At 38.5% G+C, this 19,738-nt stretch overlaps 1 protein-coding gene across 1 annotated transcript in view; it reads right to left on the reverse strand.

The window, feature by feature from the left end:
- Positions 1–239: 239 nt before the first annotated feature.
- LIMCH1 (LIM and calponin homology domains 1) overlaps positions 240–19,738 on the reverse strand; it is a 181,749-nt gene continuing 162,250 nt past the window's right edge. Inside the window, exons 24-35 of the mRNA XM_033060793.2 lie at positions 19,425–19,499; positions 18,683–18,711; positions 17,611–17,694; positions 15,921–16,013; positions 14,872–14,976; positions 13,428–13,564; positions 12,513–12,643; positions 10,645–10,765; positions 9,409–9,486; positions 6,797–6,905; positions 5,817–5,919; positions 240–3,324 (exon numbers count right to left, since the gene is read on the reverse strand). Coding sequence (XP_032916684.1) covers positions 3,299–3,324; positions 5,817–5,919; positions 6,797–6,905; positions 9,409–9,486; positions 10,645–10,765; positions 12,513–12,643; positions 13,428–13,564; positions 14,872–14,976; positions 15,921–16,013; positions 17,611–17,694; positions 18,683–18,711; positions 19,425–19,499 — 1,091 coding nt within the window. The 3' untranslated portion in view covers positions 240–3,298. The remainder of the gene's footprint in view (positions 3,325–5,816; positions 5,920–6,796; positions 6,906–9,408; positions 9,487–10,644; positions 10,766–12,512; positions 12,644–13,427; positions 13,565–14,871; positions 14,977–15,920; positions 16,014–17,610; positions 17,695–18,682; positions 18,712–19,424; positions 19,500–19,738) is intronic.

Raw genomic sequence — 19,738 nt, forward strand, 5'->3', positions numbered from 1 at the left:
TCTACAGAAAATCTTTTTTGTTCATGTTTTACCACAACAGGCACACATGCTCTTGTGAATAGAGGGCTATACACTGTATTTTGCCATCTCAGCTATGTATTTTTTATTGTCTCATCTTGTATACTAAGTCCTGGGGAACATAGCTTGGCTCAGCCAAACCCAACCAAGCAGAAGCCTGCACTCTGCAATCCAGGTTCATGCAACAGAAGTTAGTTAGAAGAAGTAAAATCAACACCACCAAAGGTAATCAACACTTTATTTATAAACATACATTTACTATAAAAGCTGTTGAGTTTTAGACAAGTTTTCCTAATTTCCAGAGGCATTTTAGAATAAATAAAATAAAGGGAAAATTAGCATAATTGGTATTCAACATTAGCCCCAGCTAGGAGAGCGATCCTTGTCCCTGAATGGACATGCAGATAAGGATGGTCCCCTTCTGGTTCACCAACCTTTACAACATTCACTGGAAATTACAGATGTACTGCATCAATAACACTACATAGCAAGAGTAAGAAAAAATACACCATGAAAATGGGCTTGTAAAATACAGATGGGTTATGACACCTGTTCAGGTTCTTTGAAGTAGTAAGAGGCTAAATAAATTCCAGAACATCTAAAACCCATTACACATATTGTACTTGCTCAGTAATAATAAATCATTTTTTGCAACAAATACATTTACATTGCAGTTCGAATGTAGGAAAGCATTACTTTTTTCTGTGCTCAAAGTTCCTGATTAGAAATGCATGATCTTAATGTGTTTAAACTAGAAAAAAAAAAGGAAAAAAAGAAAGAAAAAAAAATCTTAGCCTGAATGAATTTTCCATGTAAGATTCCAGAGGGAATAAAAAAATCAAACATAAGAAGTTGGCAAGTACGATTTAGAAAACTGTTGAAAATTATGCTGTGCTGGTGAATAGATGTTCATTAGGGGAAAAAATTGTCATTGTCGAGCGCTGCTTCATTTCACTTCACATACAATCAACTTTGCTAAAGCATGCATATACAAAACTACCTGATAGACACTGGGATCAAGTTCTAAGCAGCTCCAGAGACCCAGTGATGTGTCTGCAGTGCGATGTAATATCCCTCCCCCCTCGTTCATGCACTTCATCCCAGCCATGCTCCTAAGCCCTTTGGGCACTTACCCCCACATGAATGAGAAGCAGACCTGACCTCTGAGACAACCAACCCTTAGAATCACTTGGGGACTGATTTTCACATCTACTCTATCACATGGGTGAAGCAGTGCTAGAGACTCATATCGAATAGATGCACAAGCATGCACAGTCTCATTTAAAAATTAGGTTCAGACATTATATAATTACATATCCTTAATGCAGCGCATGGAGTTATACAGATGTACCAAGTCAGTTACAAAATCCGCTTCTTGAAATTCCATGTTGCACACTCTTTGTGGGAAAATGTTACAACAACCACAAGCAAAGAATAAGCATCCTGGTTATCAAAACCCTTTAACAGTAGATCATGCAGGTGGTTGATTAAAATATAGGGTATCACTTTTAGTTCCAAAACATTTGTCTGATTTATTTTATTTTTACTTAAAAATATTCCCCAGGTGAAGTCCATGAAGGACTTCAGCTTTTTGGATTTATTGCATCCATAAGTCATTGCTGACAGTGTGCAACAGCTTTGCATTTTCTAAGGCACAATATTTAAGAAGTAACATGTAACTTTCCAGCAGATAGTCACAATGTCCTCCAACGACATCACATGTGTGTTTGATGACACGCAGTTTTGCATGGTTATGCAACTCACATGCAAGCAACTGTCTAGCATTTCAATAAATAATTGCTACCTAGAGAACAACTCAGAATTATTGCTTCCCTAATAACCACTTCATTTATATTTACTAATACATCAAAAGATGACAGATATGCACATAGATAAAAGAAATCTCTATACATTTAGTTTTATAGTGGTTTTAAGGCAGAAAAAGATCTTTTTTCCCCTCATTTGAAGGTATTTCCGGTAACTGTTCACCAAAAAGTGCTAGGATATTTTACAGTTGCAACACATTCCCTAACTTTGTTTGTGTATTGTTGATACCTGCTGAACCTCTGTTTCAATGAGCAGTTGGATCACTTTAGTAAGGAGCACATGCTTAATCAAAGAGCACAAAGGAAAATTATCCCAAACACAGGCAAGGTGGTTTTTCTGTCTGTGGCTCCAGCCTCCTCCCTGCCCATCCTCCACACTTCTGGGATTTGCTGACTATTTTTGGGTAGTGGATGGAGGAACACAGGCTCAAGGCTGTCTAATTCTCTACCCTGGGGGGTACCCAAACCACACGTGTCTCTGCATGAGAGTTCAACCAAGTGTAATGCTTGCAAGTGAACGAGCAGATGTCCAACCCACTCAAATCGATTGGTAAGTTATGTACCACAGAGAAAAGCTTCACTGCAGCATCGAACTGCAGCTCAGAGACTCACAACTCTGCTGGGTCTGCCTGCTCGGCTGCCTCTCCCCCACATCACCTTTCATTGAGTTTAATAGCAATACAGGCTGCTGAACTTACTAAGAAGGATTGCTCCTGATGGGAATTTTTCCATTGTTAATGGTATGCAGTCTTTAGGTTTAATGAAGGAATCTTTATTTCAGAGAATATTAAGCTATAGACATGAACATTACTTGAGGTACACAAACAAAAAATCCTATGACTAAAGGTGCAATAATTTATTTGTTTAACTTCTACCCTCCATTGAAGGTAATATAAACACAAAAGGCTTCAGAATTACAGGATGTATTATCAAACTAGTCTCTGTATAAAAAAAAGTTATAGCTTCAGTTATAACAGAGAAGTCGTGCTGTGATGTTTAGTTTTTCAAATGCACTGATTAGATACTATCTCAAAATTACTTCTCAGCTCAAGTTGGCATAATCTATAAAGGTTCTGTAAACTTAAACTTTTTAATTGCTAGAAATATTAAAACAAAACAGCTTTATTGCATGTTTATTCTCTTATTACTTTCAAAAGAACAAGATAACAGACTGGGTATCATAAGCATACCTGAAAGTGGTTTTATTTTTATTTATAGTACTTAGGCTTTGCCTTCCCAAACACAGTCATACATACTTTGCAAATTTCTTAAGGAAGCAAAAACCAACATATTGCATTTCAAAGGAGCAGGTGCAGCTTTTTTGTGAGTTTTTAAAAACAAGATGAGAGCCATAATGTCCATGGATTCAAGCTTTTACAAGTGATTGTCTGGAGGCAGCCGATACATATGAGAAGAGAGTTCCTTCTTGAAAGTTATTACGACTGAAAGTCATGTCACAATGTAGTTGGCTGTCCAGCAGCTAGGTAAAACAAAACCAAAACAAGTAATTGGTTACAAATTTTAACAAATACAGACTTTTCTTTACATGATCTCTACAATTTAAAAAAATGCATCTGGAGCTATATATATTTGTGCCCTGTTTTTTCTTTCTCCTGCAAAGCTGGGTCAGCAACTACTACAGAGAGAATTCAGCATAATTCCAGAGGAAATACATTTTCCTTGCCACATGTTGATTGCATTCTGCATGAAGTTTTATCTTATTTTACAGCCAAAGTACTTATGTGTATATTTATTTTAGGCTCTGCAGCAGCAAATAGTAAAGCAAAGGACTGCTGAGCCATCTTCAGCTGTGCCTAGTTTGTGCTACCTGGTGCTACAGACTCCTTGTGCTATTTGACCATATACAGAACCTCATTAATTTATTTCTCACTTTGACTTCGACACTCATCAACCTGTGACCATTCTGTGTGTTTGACATTGAATAGAGAATTTCCTTCCTTGTGAGGTTTGGTGGTACAGAAACAACCTACTGATAAAAACCGCATCCACTTTTATCTGAAAACCAGAAATACTTTGGACCTTGGACCACTACATAATCCTTGATGCTAGTCACCTTTTTTATGATTTATTTTGAAACAGTTTTTCAGATAAGCTGCTGGGAGCCAAAATATTTAATCAAGATGTCCATATGTGTCTCTAAACTACAGTGACTAACACTAGGTTAGACAGAGACTGTCACTCCTGCCCACTGCTGCACAGGTTTCAGATGCAGCCGTGGGGGCAGGAAGGCACGCAATAAAACTACTGATTTGACATTTTTCACCATTATTCCCAGAACTGAAAGACAAAACACTGACATTGCACGAGTTTATTCTTAATTTCAGGTGTGCAGTGTATCAAATTTTAGTTAAAAATTAGCAACTAGTAATATTTGCAATTCTACCAAGACCAGTCCATTTGAATTGTCAATAACAGTTACTGTAGCTTAAATTCAACTAACTGGATTTTGAGATTTTGCATGACCAGTGGACAGAGCAGGAAGAGGCAATTTGTAGTAAAAATTAAGAACCTCTTGCTATTATTATTCTTCAGGAGTCATACACTTTCTCAAAACCTATTTCCTCTGTCATGGTCTTGGTTACCATTCTGCTGGGTACATACAAATGCAAAACATTATTACATGAAACACTGCACACAGCTCTGTAATGCATTTTCTAATAACACTGCTGTAGAAATGATAATGGACAGAGTGATTTCTACAGTATATAAGCTGATAATTTCTTTGACTTTTCATCTATCCTCAAGGGACATCAATTTCTATTTAAGTGAAAAGGACTAAGAGAAAAAGGAAATGATAACTTTTATACCTTCCTCCTCTCTTTTGTGTAAAGATGGATGTGCAAATCTGCATTTTAAGGTTCAGGAACTCATCCACAAAAGGAAGGTTTATAGTATCAAGCACAAAGGGAAAAAGATATTTCTAAATATTTCAAGTTAAATAATAAAAAGTTGATAACATTTCTTAGCAGAATTTAAGAAAAAAAACGCCAAAAAAACAGTTATACAATAGCACCCTCTAGCTCTGCTGATGGAGAAGTATCTCCTTCCTGAAGCATCAGAGCAAAAGTATCCATTTTTCTTTTGGCAAAGGTAGGGAGGTTCCTTTCCTACTCCTGGATTGCTACAGCCAGTGCTTTTGAGAGAGGACAAGGGAAATCGGAAGCAAAAAGAGCTCTAGATGTGCACTTATCAGTTGTAACTGTAGGCAGTGAATATACCAAATAATATTTAAACAGGAAGACAAGAATTACTCCTATTGTTTTGCATCTTACTGTTTTCCACAAGATGGAAACCAGCATGAGCCCTGACCATCACGGGTGACATTGGAGTGAAGCTAAAATGTTCTAGTAATTTGGTATCAGCCACAGAAATCCAGGACTTGGAAAGACATTTAGGTGACCTGCTCTAAGGCAGCAAAATCACAAAGTATTCATTCTGACATGCAATTGTCTGGCTCATTCTTCAAAATTTATGACAAGCAACACTATTTAGCACATATCTAGGAATACCACCACAAGGCTTCACTACGAGTTACAGAATGTTCTCAATATTTCACATGAGCATTTTGTCCACAAAAGGGAGCCCTAGAGATTTAAAAATTGGGAACTTCTCCAGACACAGCCCAGAGTCCTAGACTGGGTAGATTTATCTATATTATCTCATGTGATGTGAGAGGTTCAAGCCTCCAGGTCATGCAATATGTGTGCATAGTATAGGAGTTTATGTTTATGCACAGAAATAGCCTTTAAGTCTGATAGTGCTGAGCAGAGATCCTCTGGGCAAAATTTAATTGGCTGGGAAATTTTTTTCAGATAGGAGAAAATAATTAAAATGACATGGGAAGATTTCTCTTCCCATGGTGAAGCTATGCCTGAGTGTCAGAGCCAGACAAAGCTGCCAGTTAAAATCATGGCCAGGGGATTGTTGGAGGTCCCAGTATTTGGTACTTACTTCTGGATCGGATGTAACAATCATTGCAGTTAAGGAGACCATTTCTAATCCTGACATCTGTGCCACTTGCTGCATCTCCCAGCTGTCCCTTGCAAACACCACACTGTCAGTTTAAGAACAGAGAAAGTAAGAGAGATTATGCCCTACTGTCTGTCACAACTCTTCCCAAATTTTTACTTTTGTTTAAGTAGTTCTTGGAACAGTAAGAAAAATACCCCCTAGAACCCAGCCCACACTCCTGGGGAACACTGCAAATCAGTAAGAGGGTTCTTCTAGAGTCAAAACTGTTTAGGACTAGATTTCAGCAGCCTTCACTTACACAGAAGTGAAGTCTTATTATTGTATGGGACATCAGACTTCGAGGCTGTGTTCTGGAGGCAGGTCAGTTGTGATGGATAAAGCTTAAAGAGGCCAGAGATTTAGTCTGGGTAAATGTTTAAATTCAAAAAAGTCTTCACAAATGTGTAATATCAATTGAGTCAGAGATAATGGAAACAAATACTTTCTGAGTTCTCTAGAAAACACTTTGGGGTATTTCCAAACTGAAAGACTCAAGAACAGTCAGGAAATATTTGTGGTAAAAACCAGAATACATCATTCATTCCATAGTCAAAGCTTTGCAAGCATGGGGCACATAAGAGATGGCTTTGGGACTAATTACGATTTTGGAAGGAAAAAAAAAACACCTAAAAAAACCCACAAGGTGAATAATGTTATATTTAAAAAACAATGAGCACAACAGAGAAATTATATGATGCTTTCCCCCACCCCCATAAGTACAGAAGCTAAGTTTGCTTGCTTGATCACAGGTTTCAGTCCAATTAATGTGCCTGTCTGCAAAATAACACATTATCTTTACAAACACACTTAGACATAACAACCATGTAAATTCCCTGGTCCTCTCATTTTCAGTTTCATATCTACTCTCTACTTGCACTGTGCATGACTTGAGATTTTTCTTGATAAAACAAGAACCATACCCTGAAGCACTGAATATGGAAATAAAGACCGAGTGTTTCAATAATCATGGCAGCTCCTTTTCCAAGAGGGAGACCACAGGTCGAACAAAGCTTCTTCCCACTGACAGACCTAGGAAACAAACATGGCTCTAAGAACACAGCAACTGATGCTAAAATGAAGCCAAATATTTGATAAGTATCAAGAGGGACAGAAGGGGAGGAGGGAGCACTGGAGGAGTTTTCATAAATACACATTGACCCTTCAGCCATGTTACTGAATCGACCTGCATGTCTGCCTTCCAGATGAGCAAGCAAAGGGCTTAAAATGCTTAAATGCACAGCAACTCAGGCACATTTCCCTGCCAGTCTGCTGTGCTAGATCAAAGGAGACGCAAGCCTCTTAACAGAGGCCTGGATGACAGGGAACCATGCCTGTGGATTCACAAAATCACAGAACAGTTAGGGTTGGAAAGGACCTTAGAGATTATGTAGCTCCAACCCCCCTGCCATAGGCAAGGAATCTTCCACTAGATCGATTATCCAACCCGGCCTTTAACACCTTTAGGGATGGGGAGTCCACAGTCTCTCTGGGCAATCTGCTCCAGTGCCACTCTTACAGTAAAGGTTACTTAGACCTAATCAATACCACAGCAATTCACACAAATTACCTGAATCATATTCTCAGCCTGGAAAATTTTCAATTTGTTTACAAATGGACTTGCTCACTGCAAGTCAGAAAACAGGGATGCTATTCTTGCACCCAATCAAGCTGGTGAAGTCAACAGCGACAGTGTAAGTACAGTAGCACAGACCAGGCACTGGCTGACTCATTTCAGTCTGTGATGCTGCATCCATTAAATACTGTAACTGGCCAGAGAAAGCCTGAAATTGGACCTCCATCTGCAATGCAGAAAATATTTCAATTTTCTCCTTCAGCAGTCCTGAAGGACTGTCTAGACCTCTCTCATAAATCTGCTGTAGGTGATAGGTGGGTGAAAGCTCAGAGCCCCAGGAATAACTGGTACCCTTTTTCATAATGGTTTTAATAGCAGTGCAGGTGCCCTCTTCTATGGGTCTCATGCTCTTCACTTCTCTCCTGCCTGTCAGCCTGCCAGAACTGATGCTTGGCCTAGTGAGATGAACTGTTGTTCTGTGTCATCCATGCTTTTTTCAGCCAGTACTGAAACCAGGAGAGAAACCTTGTGATACTTCATGAGATTTGAAAAGACAGTTTGATGAAATCCTATTCAGATAAGCAAGTTTACAATCTCTTGCTTTAAGGTTTTGATGCAGCAACATAACAAGCCACCAACAGAGACAGATCTGGACTGCAGCATGACAAAGAGCCATTTTGGGAAAAAAAGCCAAAATAAAACCCAGACACAGAGAAAGACAGACAGAAGCAGCAGAAAAACTCATCTCAATTAGAAAATTGTCCTTGCTTCCAACTCTTGAGTCCACCACGCACACAGGCAGCACAGACACATGACTGTCTTGTTGCTTCATTATCATATTCCTTTTAGAATAACTTTGCTGGGTTTTTTTCCCCTCCTATAGCCTCAACCCTTCTGGTCCTATGTTATTCCTGAGTTCACCTTTGTTTTTACTTCTTCTCCACTAGCAGAATTACTACAAGAGCAAGTTAAAAATCTTGAATCTTGGGAAGTTTTTAAGAGTTTTCTAATGTTTTAGTGGAAAATGAATTACATCCTATCAATTATTTACAAAACTACGATTTAGTTCAGGAAAAGATCATGCAAAAGATTCTCAGATCAGAATACAGCTGCTAAATAGTATGAAGTAGCTATCACAACTAGTGACCTGTAGCAAGGAAATGATATGCAATCCCATGAAAACTGCAGCTATGGTTAAAAACATAATAAATTGTTCATGTAAAAAATTCCCAATAGCTTCACATCAATGCAAGTGACAACAGGAGGGCTTTTCTCTGAAAAGTGAAGAACAATGTAATTTAAAGAGAAAGAAACTTGCTGTGTTCTGTGTTTATTAATTTACCCTATTTAATAAGCAAATTGATTTTAGTATACCCCAAATTATCAGTGATTTAATCAGTCTAGAGTTAACATTTATTTAGAGTTGGTACACATAACTCATTGAAAGATGGACAGATTGCTTGAGAGAATCAAATCTCTAGGAGATTAGCATGATTGTGGGCAAACTAAAAATCAGTAAAAAAGCAAAATGCATTTCCAGCTTGGAAATGAAAGGAAAAAATTATTTTAAAATCAGCAAGTAAGTGCCAATGTCTAGAACAGATCTTACTCCTGAGCATGTGACTATTTACAATGAAGGCATCCTTTGGCTTACGTGGTCTGAGCTCACACTTTCAAGTTTATACTGTCCCATTTCAATTTTATTGAAACTACAATGATCTAGCAGGTTCTAGAGCTGCTTTCTGAACTGTGTTATTTGAAAACATAACAGTACCAGTGAAGCAGGCAAGAAATATGGGAGAGTGAGCTGCACGTTTATCCCATGGACAGTTATGAATTGCAGCATTTAGCAGACTTAATAGTGCATCCACATAATACTATTGGGATTTTCACTCTGGCAGTTCACCAGCAACTACAAGATGTGTTTGGTCTGCAAAATTCGTTATTGACCTTTAGTACCTGTTGGGTGACTGACTTAGAGCAGCAGGAGAGCAAGGAGATGACGGCCCAGATCGAAAATTCTCATGATAGCCAACCCTGAAATACAGCAGAGAAGATGCATTACTACAGCAGAACAACAAATAAAACCAAGTTTTGTATGGAGAAATTCCAGTTAGTGAATTTCTGGATTTTGGTTCTTAATCTGTTCACAACTGCTCAGTCAGGTACCTCAAGGAAATCAGCCATGTGGAGACTCCTGCCCACCCCACCAATCCATCATAGCTCCTACCATGATGAAGGAGGGTTAAACCAAGCCACCATACCCCACCACACTCTCTGTTGGCCCTTTACTGAGTAAAAAGGAAGCTACCAACACCAAAAAGTGGTTTATTTGGTTAATGGTTAATTTGTATCCATGCTACTCTGAAAGAGTTTAGTGACCAAACCCATGGTTTTTATCAGAAATCATAGGACTGATCCAAACTCTAACAGCTTAAAATGGTTCACAGATTAAATAACAATTTTCTCAAACACATACACAAGCAGTTTATAATGAGGAATAGGTAATCAAACCTCAATCTACATTAACTTTGACTGGATACAACCTTAATAGAGGTAACAGGTCCTGCAGAAGACTGTGCTCATATATATGCTAATGAAAACAGATGTTCATTTCTTGTTACATAGCTTCTTTTTGTAAATATAAGGTAAACAGATACCTTTTTTACCAAAAGAACTGGAGTTACCGTTCAGCAAGGCTTACTCAAAAGCACAAGCAAAGCAGCAAAGAAAAAAGACATCACCAAAATCTACAGCAGAAAGAAAATACTACTCTACATGTATCTTCTTTTAAAAAGTAAGATCTTTAAAGAACTGGAAAGTAACAATCTATATGTGTTTGGAAGAAGTTCTTGGATATCGGCTTCAAAGAGGCAGATATAACCTGACATTCTCACCCTCATATTTAGTTATTTAGTAGCTATAAATGTTTGTCTCAGGCACTTAAAACAAATTCAGCACATGAAAAGTTATGCAGAAGTGTGCTAGAAACGCTATGGAGAAAGAAGTGGGAGGCATGCAGGGGGTGTGCTCCCTCCTGAAATTAGTAACCTTGGTGGGAAAGCCAAACACAAATGGTGTCTTCACACTGCAGGACCAATCAAACCCAAGCAATAAAGGATGCTGAGCAGGAATATAAGGGAGAACAGAGCAAGTAGGACTTCTCAATCTCTTCAGTAACTTTTGTCTTCTCACCTCCTTGCTTCCCCTGTGGAGCTTGGTTGCTGTCCCACAGTCTGGCCCAGGAATTGTCTCTGCCGAACATCCTCTGTGCACTGTGGAGATCGCTTTGTCAACTGCTGATTCCAGGACACATCTACAGCAAGAGGTGGGAAAAACTCAGTATTTGAGGCAAAATGTTTTTGTCAATATTTGCAGACCATCATAGATTGTAGGCACACCACAAAGGAGAGAAATGTACTGTTCTCTAAAACGAACTTCTCAGAAACCCTCCAGGAAGTCAGAGACTGGCTTTGCTACATCAGAAGACCTCTATGGAACATCCTTTTGCATTACCTTCATACACACATGATCTACCCTGCTGCTGAATGGATTTCTGAAAGGGGAACCAGAGACTGAAATTTCTATGGTGCTGGAGGATCCAAACTTCTCAATAGCAAGTTAACTGGATGGTGGTAGAGTCACTTCTCTCCATAAACCTACTGATGAACAGCAACTCCTATGTAATTTTCTTCTGTGATTCAAATGTTGCAGTGACAATTAAAGCCTCACAGCAAAAAGCAATGATCTGGGAGATGCCCAGGCAGCCAACCATTCCATCTTTGAGAAACAGTGCATTACCTTGACCCTGGCAAGATGAATTTTGTGGGGCACACGCTGGGGAGAAGCCTTACCCTGCTGTGTGCCAATCATCTGGTTAAGAGAATGAAAACTTTGCTGAGGCCTATGAAAGACCTATTATCTATTTTGGTATCAAGACAATAAACCCACACGCCTGATTATTTAAGGGCTTAAGGAGGGAGCAAGGATGGGATGCCTTAAAAGCCAAGAAAGGAGTTGTCAGAATACTTGCAGAGGACGAAATTGTTGAAAAGAACCTAGGAAAATCCTGAAGCAGAGTTATTAGCAGACATAGTTTAAAACTGTCAGACCTGTTAAGTCTGCTTAATCACTACTACAAATCTCCAAGGCTATATTGCTGGATAATATATATTCTGCTTTCTTTCTTTCTTTCTTTGTGCAACTTTGATCAAACACTAAGAATACAATAAAACTGAGACAAAGAAAGCAAACCTACTAAGTTTAGGAGATCAAATTTGCATTTGGAGCAAGTAATAACACCGAAAGCTTTTCCATGCATAGACACTTCATTTTTTAGAATAATGATTTTTTTATGCTGAACTGAAAACAAAAATCTAAAATTTGATTTCAAAATTTGCATTCACTTTCTGTCTTTAGTCTACTTATTTACTTTCCACTGTCTGCTTGTATTAGATGGATAATTCGTGCATAATTCGTGCTAAATTTGTGCATTTGCCCTTTTTTTTAGGGTCACCCTCATGACAGCAATGCTTTAGGGAAATTTCTTCCTTCAAAAACATCAATACATATGGGAGCTAAAAAAATAAATTAACTTTAAATGTCATTAGACATTGTTAATGACAAAATTGAGGCAGGTGTCGCTTTAGGCTTGGCTTGAAAAGGTTACATATCACAAGTAGTGATTTTTACTGGACTGAAATGGACATGAAGAATTTAATTAGGTATAAAAACACAAAATAAGTGGTGGAAATATACTCTCAAGATAAATCCTATATGTATGTAAGATTACGGAAAAGATTTGAAGAGAACCATTTTAACTGCTACTGTGAACATGCACGCCTATAAACAAGATATATACCTGCTGCAAAAACTCTCATGAAAACAAGAGGAGTTTAAATTTCACCTTAACATATTTATCTTTGCTAACATAAAATAAATTTTTAGTCTGAGACATTCCAGTTGTGAAGATATATGTGTACTGTCAATCTCCAAAAACCTTTGAGTTAGATTTGTGCTTGATTTCTGTCTGGAGAAGAACACATGCATAGGAAGAGTCTTACTTTCATCCTGAGTCAGTGGCAGATTCAGTCTGGCAGGTGAGCTGCGCTCCATCACTGGCAAGGGGTGCTCCTGTTCACTTCCTCCTTTCAAGATACCAGTCTCTGGGTATCCTGTGAGCACTTTATTTCCACTGCCAAAAAAAAAAAAAAGTCACATTGTATAAATAAAGCCAGGAAAAACGTCACCTAGAATAAAATGGCAAAAATCAGACTTTTGAATATCAGTCTATTTTTTTTCAAAAAAGATTTTCGTTATTGTGTCAATTTTGCAATGACAAAGCAATGAGAAAACTTTAATTAATTAACATGTTTGTCTCCAAATAGTCCAAGTCTTCCTGATTACCTCAAACTGTCACTTAGATGTGCTGAAAATAATTTTGGATTTGTGGAAAAGGGTTTCTTTGACAGAAAAAAAAAAGCTTTTATCCATGCTCCCTATACACTGCTCAGCATCATCAGATGCCTCTTCTCTTTTGTGAAACCTGTTAATTAGCAGTTGAGCAAAGTCCAGGACTTTAAGCACCACCTGGCAAGCCTGGGTATGGCTTTCTGAGATGGCCAGGCAATTTCACACAGGTTCAGAGTGAAAACAGCTATCACTCCCTTAGTCCTTCAGATGGCTTGTGAAATGTACACAAGACACAGTGCAGTGCACAGATGTCTGAGCTGTCTAAGGTCTGGTTGCTGTGACAGCCCCTTGGCAAAGCCATACAAGGAAAAGCCAAGCCTTCTGATATGCACAGCTAGCACTGCGCGCTGCCACACGTGCATCGGTCTGTGGGCCCAGTGAATATTGATCAGGATATATTTTATTGAGCCCATGTTCCAGCATCAGTTGTGGGTACATGTGATATCCCAGAAGCCAACAGAATACAAAGCTCCACAGGTTATGAAATGCTTAAGCTTAATACATACCTCCTCTTTTCTTGCCAGAATTCACTTTCCTTGCTTTTCAGAGATGACATACTGTCCTGCTCCCAGAGTAGCTTTTTCTGCTTTGCAACTTCTTTTTGTTTGCCTTCCCCTGGACAGCTGTTTGAATCAGTTGAGTTCTAGAAGACAGATGAAGAGGGAACAAGAAGCTCCCTTTGAATTTGGCATTGGTGCACACATGGGAAAAGCACAGGCTGCCCCTAGTTACATCATGTTGACACACCTTTAGCATCTCACATTTATATAGTAGAACCATTTGACTCTGGTAAGGCTAACTTTAGATTTAATTAAGACTTTAGCTGAAACAACAACTAGTTAGAGTAAGCTGAACATGAAATAAGTTAGGTACAAATTATGGTGCTAAGGACAGCAAACTGAAACTTTCCATTACATACTCTTTGGCAGAAATCCTTGAATTACTTTGAGAGTCTAGACAGTCTCCCATTGGACTTGTGAGGACTTTGTCAGTGACCTCAGCTTGTTGTCACTACCTAAGAGCAATGCATTATTCACATGCCCTGGGCATCGTCAAAGGGCAACACCAGTCCTACTTCCAAAGTGGTACAGGAGTGACTCATACCTGGCTTGTGGAGCTTGGGTAAGCAATGCATGAGATCCTTCACTTCTGCATGCAGGCAGGGTCCTGGCATAAGCAACTCCACCAAGGAAGTTGCTGCTACACAGCCATGTGGAAAATTTGCCATGGCCAATGCCTTTGCACAGGGATGAGTGAGTACAGGAGGCAGGAAGAGTTAGAGGAGAACCAAATGATAAGTACTCCTAATCCTGAAGTTGAATGGAAAATGGCAGATGACTGGGTGCAGGTGCCTTAGGCAAGAGAAAACTATGTCTGTGAATCCCACATTTATTGTGGTCTCACCTGGGTGTAATTTCCTGATCTCTGCAAACACTAATTAAATGCTAGATGCATTGAATTAAACATTCTGTGCTGCATGAGTAAAAAAAACAAACAGAGAATAAACATTCATCTGTTTGTTTTGCTGCCTTCTAGGAGGGATGATGGGAGAGAAAACGAAGAGAACTGGGGAGGTAGGATTCAGTCTCATCTGAGATATATCTATAAAATACTATTTTGCACTTGAGATTTTGGATTCAGAGAAACGGATTGAAATTTTGTTGGCTTTGGAAGATAATTAAAATTTCACAGCACTGGTTAAAGAACAGAGGTGGCTGCAGAAAGAAAGTATCATTCTCTACTCTAGTTGAAAATGGGATGGTAGAAGTTTTCTTGGAAATACAGCTATTCACTTGTGAAAATCTGTAAGTCATAGCACTCTGAGGTACCACCAGCTAGAGAAGGGACCCAGGGAATACCTTTACTCTTACTGCTCCTAGGCTTTGGCAGCTTTTAGCAAAGGATTAAAATTTGCACTAAAGATGGCTTACTCCTCAGTGCCTTACTCACCACTGTCTTGTTTCCTTCAGTGGTAGAGGAAGAAGAGGAGAGCAGCTCAGCAGAGTTTGAAGAAACAATGAATGGAACTACAGTATCCTCAATTATCTTGCGTTCCTAAAGAAAGAGGATCAGGAGACAGTGGGGGTTAAAAATACAGAATGTAAACTATGAATTTGTGAGACACATAAGAAAAATAAGATTTGGCTATATGCCCTATTTAGATGGCTAGATAAGAACTTGTGGTACCAAGAATAATCGTAGCATCTCAATTTTTAATTTGCTTCAAAGTTTTGCACTTCCATTCCTTTTACCCTGAGATGGAATTTCCAAAACAGGAAAAAATATTTCACTTGCCTGGAACCACTGTTTCTCAGAACACCAGTGTATTAAGTTTAATATGAAAGTATGAAATTACCCTTGGTACATGAGAAACTTATTCTGAAAGTTGAAAACAATTCTTGTTTAGACCACAAGTATGTCCCTCAAGCACAGATGAGAAACCATCTCTTTACATAATGTATAGACAAACTTATAAATATTTTCCCGTTTCCTGCAATAATGACCTACATAAAACAGAAGAAAACCACTATCGTAGAGATTGTTAATATTCTACAACTGCAAGCTTTGAACATCTGTGGATTTTATTTAAAGGCCAGTCACAAAATACCTCCATAATGAAACCCAAGGCAGACAACAATTTCATCTGGAGTTCTACCAAGTCTAGGCACCAAGTACATGCCAAAATACACAGGGCTCTGCCCCTGCAGGAAGTCTGAGCATGCCCAGACACAGCTGCACTGACTCACCAGGCTTGCACAGCAATTAGACACCTCCACCTATGCGGAGGTGCTGAGGATATCTGTCCAAATATTTAAATATTTTTCCTCAACATCTATGGCAGTGTTTAAGAGAAACAATCCTCCTCAGAATTCAGCCTTGAAGAGGACTTTCATTAATTAATCCAGATATGGGATGATTATTTTTGTTACATAAGTAGGTGCATTTAAATACAAAAAAAAAACCAACCAGAAAACAACCTCCTCCTTTGAGCCTTATACCTCCTCATAGTATCTACGCTCCTCCTCTTCAACTTCTCTCTGGGCCTTTTCCCATTCCTCTTTCAGCTTGCACTGCTCCTTCTGGTACTTCTCCTGTACATGGATACAAATGCAGGTAAATTCAGAGCATTCAGTATTAAGAGTAAATTCTGTAGTAGCTCCACAGCAACAATTAATTTGCTAAGAGTGGTTTAATGAGAAGTAGGATAAAATAAAAGGATAAAAAATGGAAACATACATGGGTGTCAAAAAAAGGCTTCTTTTTCACTTTGCCCATTTTCTTCTAGGACTTACATTTAACACTTTCAAACTTCAAGGACTTTTTGGTACATTAGAAGAAGTTTAATTTCTTAGAATTTTTAAAATCTTTGGTCAGAAATTAGGTTTATGCTCAAAAATTTTAATAATTCCTTGTTTATCTTACTATATTAAGTTTCAAAAATGTTTCACAAACCCTGAAACACTGAAACAATGGTTGTACATTAAAAACTTCAGCAAAGTAGCATATAAATAAGCAGATTTTGCAGATACTGGTACTAATTTAGGAGATGTGCCAATACAATTTAACGAATGATGATTAACTCCACAAGTTTAAAAGATAAATGAATAGTGTGTAAAGGTTTCAAGAGAGTTAGATTATAATTAGCTAAGTAGCTTGTTTTCTTCCTTGAAGATTGCTTAAGAATTGTTTTCACAGAGTTTTGTGCAAAAAATTATCTCAGAGAGGTGTTTAAAATTGTTTGCCATTACTGGTTTGAATATAGAGAGAATGGTGACTTCCATTTCCCTCTTACACCAGTTCCAACATCTGTTCAGATTTGTACCACATCTGTCTAATCCAGAAGAGAAGCATTTACTATTGAGAGAACACCCACATGTGCCAGACAAATTACTATGGGAATTTTACACCATTTTAAGAGGTGCAAAATTAGGTGATCACAAGAAAGTGTAGAGATACACAAGCCCTTCTTAAAGGATTAAAAAACCCCATTTCATTATTCTCCATCCTTTGACAGTTGTTTGCTCTTCTGTTATATGGAACAAAGACATGATTACTTTGGGATCAAAGCTAGTCACAGTTTCATAAGACACTCCTGACTGACTGGGTAATTCAGGTTCTCATGTCCACTGCATTTCTTCCAAGGACACAAACATAGAACTTCTAAGAGTTTACCAGTAGGCAAAACTAATGATTGTCTTGAAGATATTTCCCTCTCTCACAAAACCCTCTCAAACCCAAGTCCTTTCATATCCAAATTTAGCTTGATATTTTCCCAGAAGAACCTGTGAACAAAGCAGAATTCTACAAAAAGCTATTAAGACCATAATTTTAAAGAAGAGTTGCATAGGCATCAGGGTTAGACAGTCTTGACAAAGAGGCTCCAAGTAATTAAGTGCTTTGCAGTCTATGCTCAGCATAATTTAAATATAATTCAGGTCCTACATATTTGGTTTAACTCTGCACTGGATGGCAAGACCAAGTTCTTTTGGTCTTTCCATGGAGTGGGGAAGGGAGACATGAGAGTGCCTACATCACAGAGAATGTGTGTGTGTGCTCATTTATCATTCAGAATTTGCTCAAGCATCCACAAAGGATGTGGAAAACATGACACAAGACTCCTAACTTTTGTCCAAAGGGACAATTCAACAGCTGAACCACACAGTGGAACACATACAGTTTCTTCCCTACCTGAAGCAAGCGTTCTTGCTCATGCTGCCACCTTTCCTGGCGCTTTCGCTCTTCTTCTGGATCCCAGGCCCAAAAATTGAAACGCTTACGTGAAGGAAAACCAAGCTATTAGACTGTGACACTACACTTCAATGGCTACCAGAGAAAACTGCACTGTGCCTGATTAAGCTCTGCTGATGATGTTACAATGGGAAATTGAGAAACAGATTAAGGTTCTCTCAGAAGACAATATTCTTAGCTTCACTGACACTTGGGGTTGCCCATTTGTAGCCACATGATAATAGAATCATTTGGTATGCAAAGTCAGTCTTGGGAAACTTCAACTGAAGGGGGGGAAAAGGTCTTAAAGAAAGCTCTAAGCATCACTGAACAGAGCCACCTCCAGGGACTCAAATTTAAAGAACATATTTATTTTGCCTCTCTGTCATCTTCTTTACAACATGAAAAGCAACTTTAGGTTGTAAAAAATAGTCTCTCATTTTATGTCTGCCAGCACAACAGCCTATAACCATGCTTTGAATTTTTATCCATAATTAAATAAATCCTCAGGCTTCACTAAGGTTCCTATTACATGATATGTTTAAAATCCTTATAGTCAAGGCAAGTTTAGATAGTTGCTGTCATATCCCTTTCCACTATAAGTAGTATTTGAATCTCATAGGAAGAGAGTATATCTATTTCTATATGACAAACAGAATGTGAAATACTGTGTACTTCAGAGTAGCATTTGTGGTGTGTTGGGTTTTTTTGTTTCATTGAGGAAAACAGTAGAATTGTGAAGTCCTTTCATTTCTATGCATTTAAAAGACAATGGATAATTTAAAATTACATATTATTTAGAGATTGTGGCTCCAGCAACCAAATACAGTATAGCTAGCTCCACATAAGAGGAGAATGCATGAATTCCAGATTCATACAATGCCTTGATTTGGGTTGTACTTTTCCTCTCACATGTCCATGAGAAAAAATTCTCATACTGATTTAGGGATGTTACAAGACCGTTTGCATAAAAAAATAATTTCTGCTAAACACAAATCGCTGAACCAAACAATAATATAAAAAAGGTACTCACATTTGATTTATCACCAGTATCAGAATCAGCTATTAAAAAAAAAACAGAACAATGAAAGATTAAATTTAACATAGCAAAATTTCATCAGCCTGTAAATAAATCTACATTGTATGTGTATAAGAGCTTCATGTTAGTTTCCTATTTACTCCCACAACCAAAGGCAAGGACTAATTGCAAGCAAATAAATCAGAAAAACCAGATTACACCCATCACCAACAAAACTACTTTTTATCTGGGTATAGAGGAGCACAATATTATCTAATATCAGGTTCTAATCTACCACTAGCTAATGCCATCTACTTCTGGCCACAGATGTTAGCAGTGTTCAGACACTGAGTCTTACCTACCTTGATCCACTTTTCCCTTCGTGATTCAGTGCAAGGAAGGAAAAAGTACAGCAATGCTAAAAGGATGGGACTGCACTATTCAAGAGCCACAGTTACGAAGAGAACCATTGCCATTTTCTATCCAAATGTCTTTGAAAATTAGACTGATTAAAAGAAATTAAGAAAAAAGTATTTATAGGCAAGGGATTTCTTTTGGGTGCCTGAAACCAGAGCATCACAACAATGTGCAACCCAACAGCTCTTTGTCAACTGTGCAGCAGGAATAGATATTTTCTACGAAAGCAAGAGGTAGAACAAGTGCCCATGATCGTCAGCTTTCACCCCAGCCCGGTGTTTGAAGACACCTCTGGCTGGAGCAGCAGAAGGGCTGGAGCTGTTCTCAGCGCCGCGTTTACCTGACTGCGAGAAAAATTGTGAGCGCCGCCAGTTGTTGCGGACCCTAAGCGGAACCATGGCCCCGCGGGGCAGCTCTGCAGGCAATGGCACAGAGACAAAACAAGAAACAGTGTGGTGAAAAGGTGATGACAGACTCTCAGACCTGAGCCACCTTGGCCATGAGAGGGATTTGTCTACAGTCGCTTTGGCTCATGGTGGCTAATTGACAACAGACCTGAAAATCACATGGACTGTCTGTATTTAAATATACTTTTGCAACTATTTTTGCAACTTTTTATTTTTTTGTTTCATGGCACCTGAACTTACATGAGAG

The sequence above is a fragment of the Catharus ustulatus genome, chromosome 5 (genome assembly GCF_009819885.2).
Source record: "Catharus ustulatus isolate bCatUst1 chromosome 5, bCatUst1.pri.v2, whole genome shotgun sequence".
NCBI classification, from domain to species: Eukaryota; Metazoa; Chordata; class Aves; order Passeriformes; family Turdidae; genus Catharus; species Catharus ustulatus.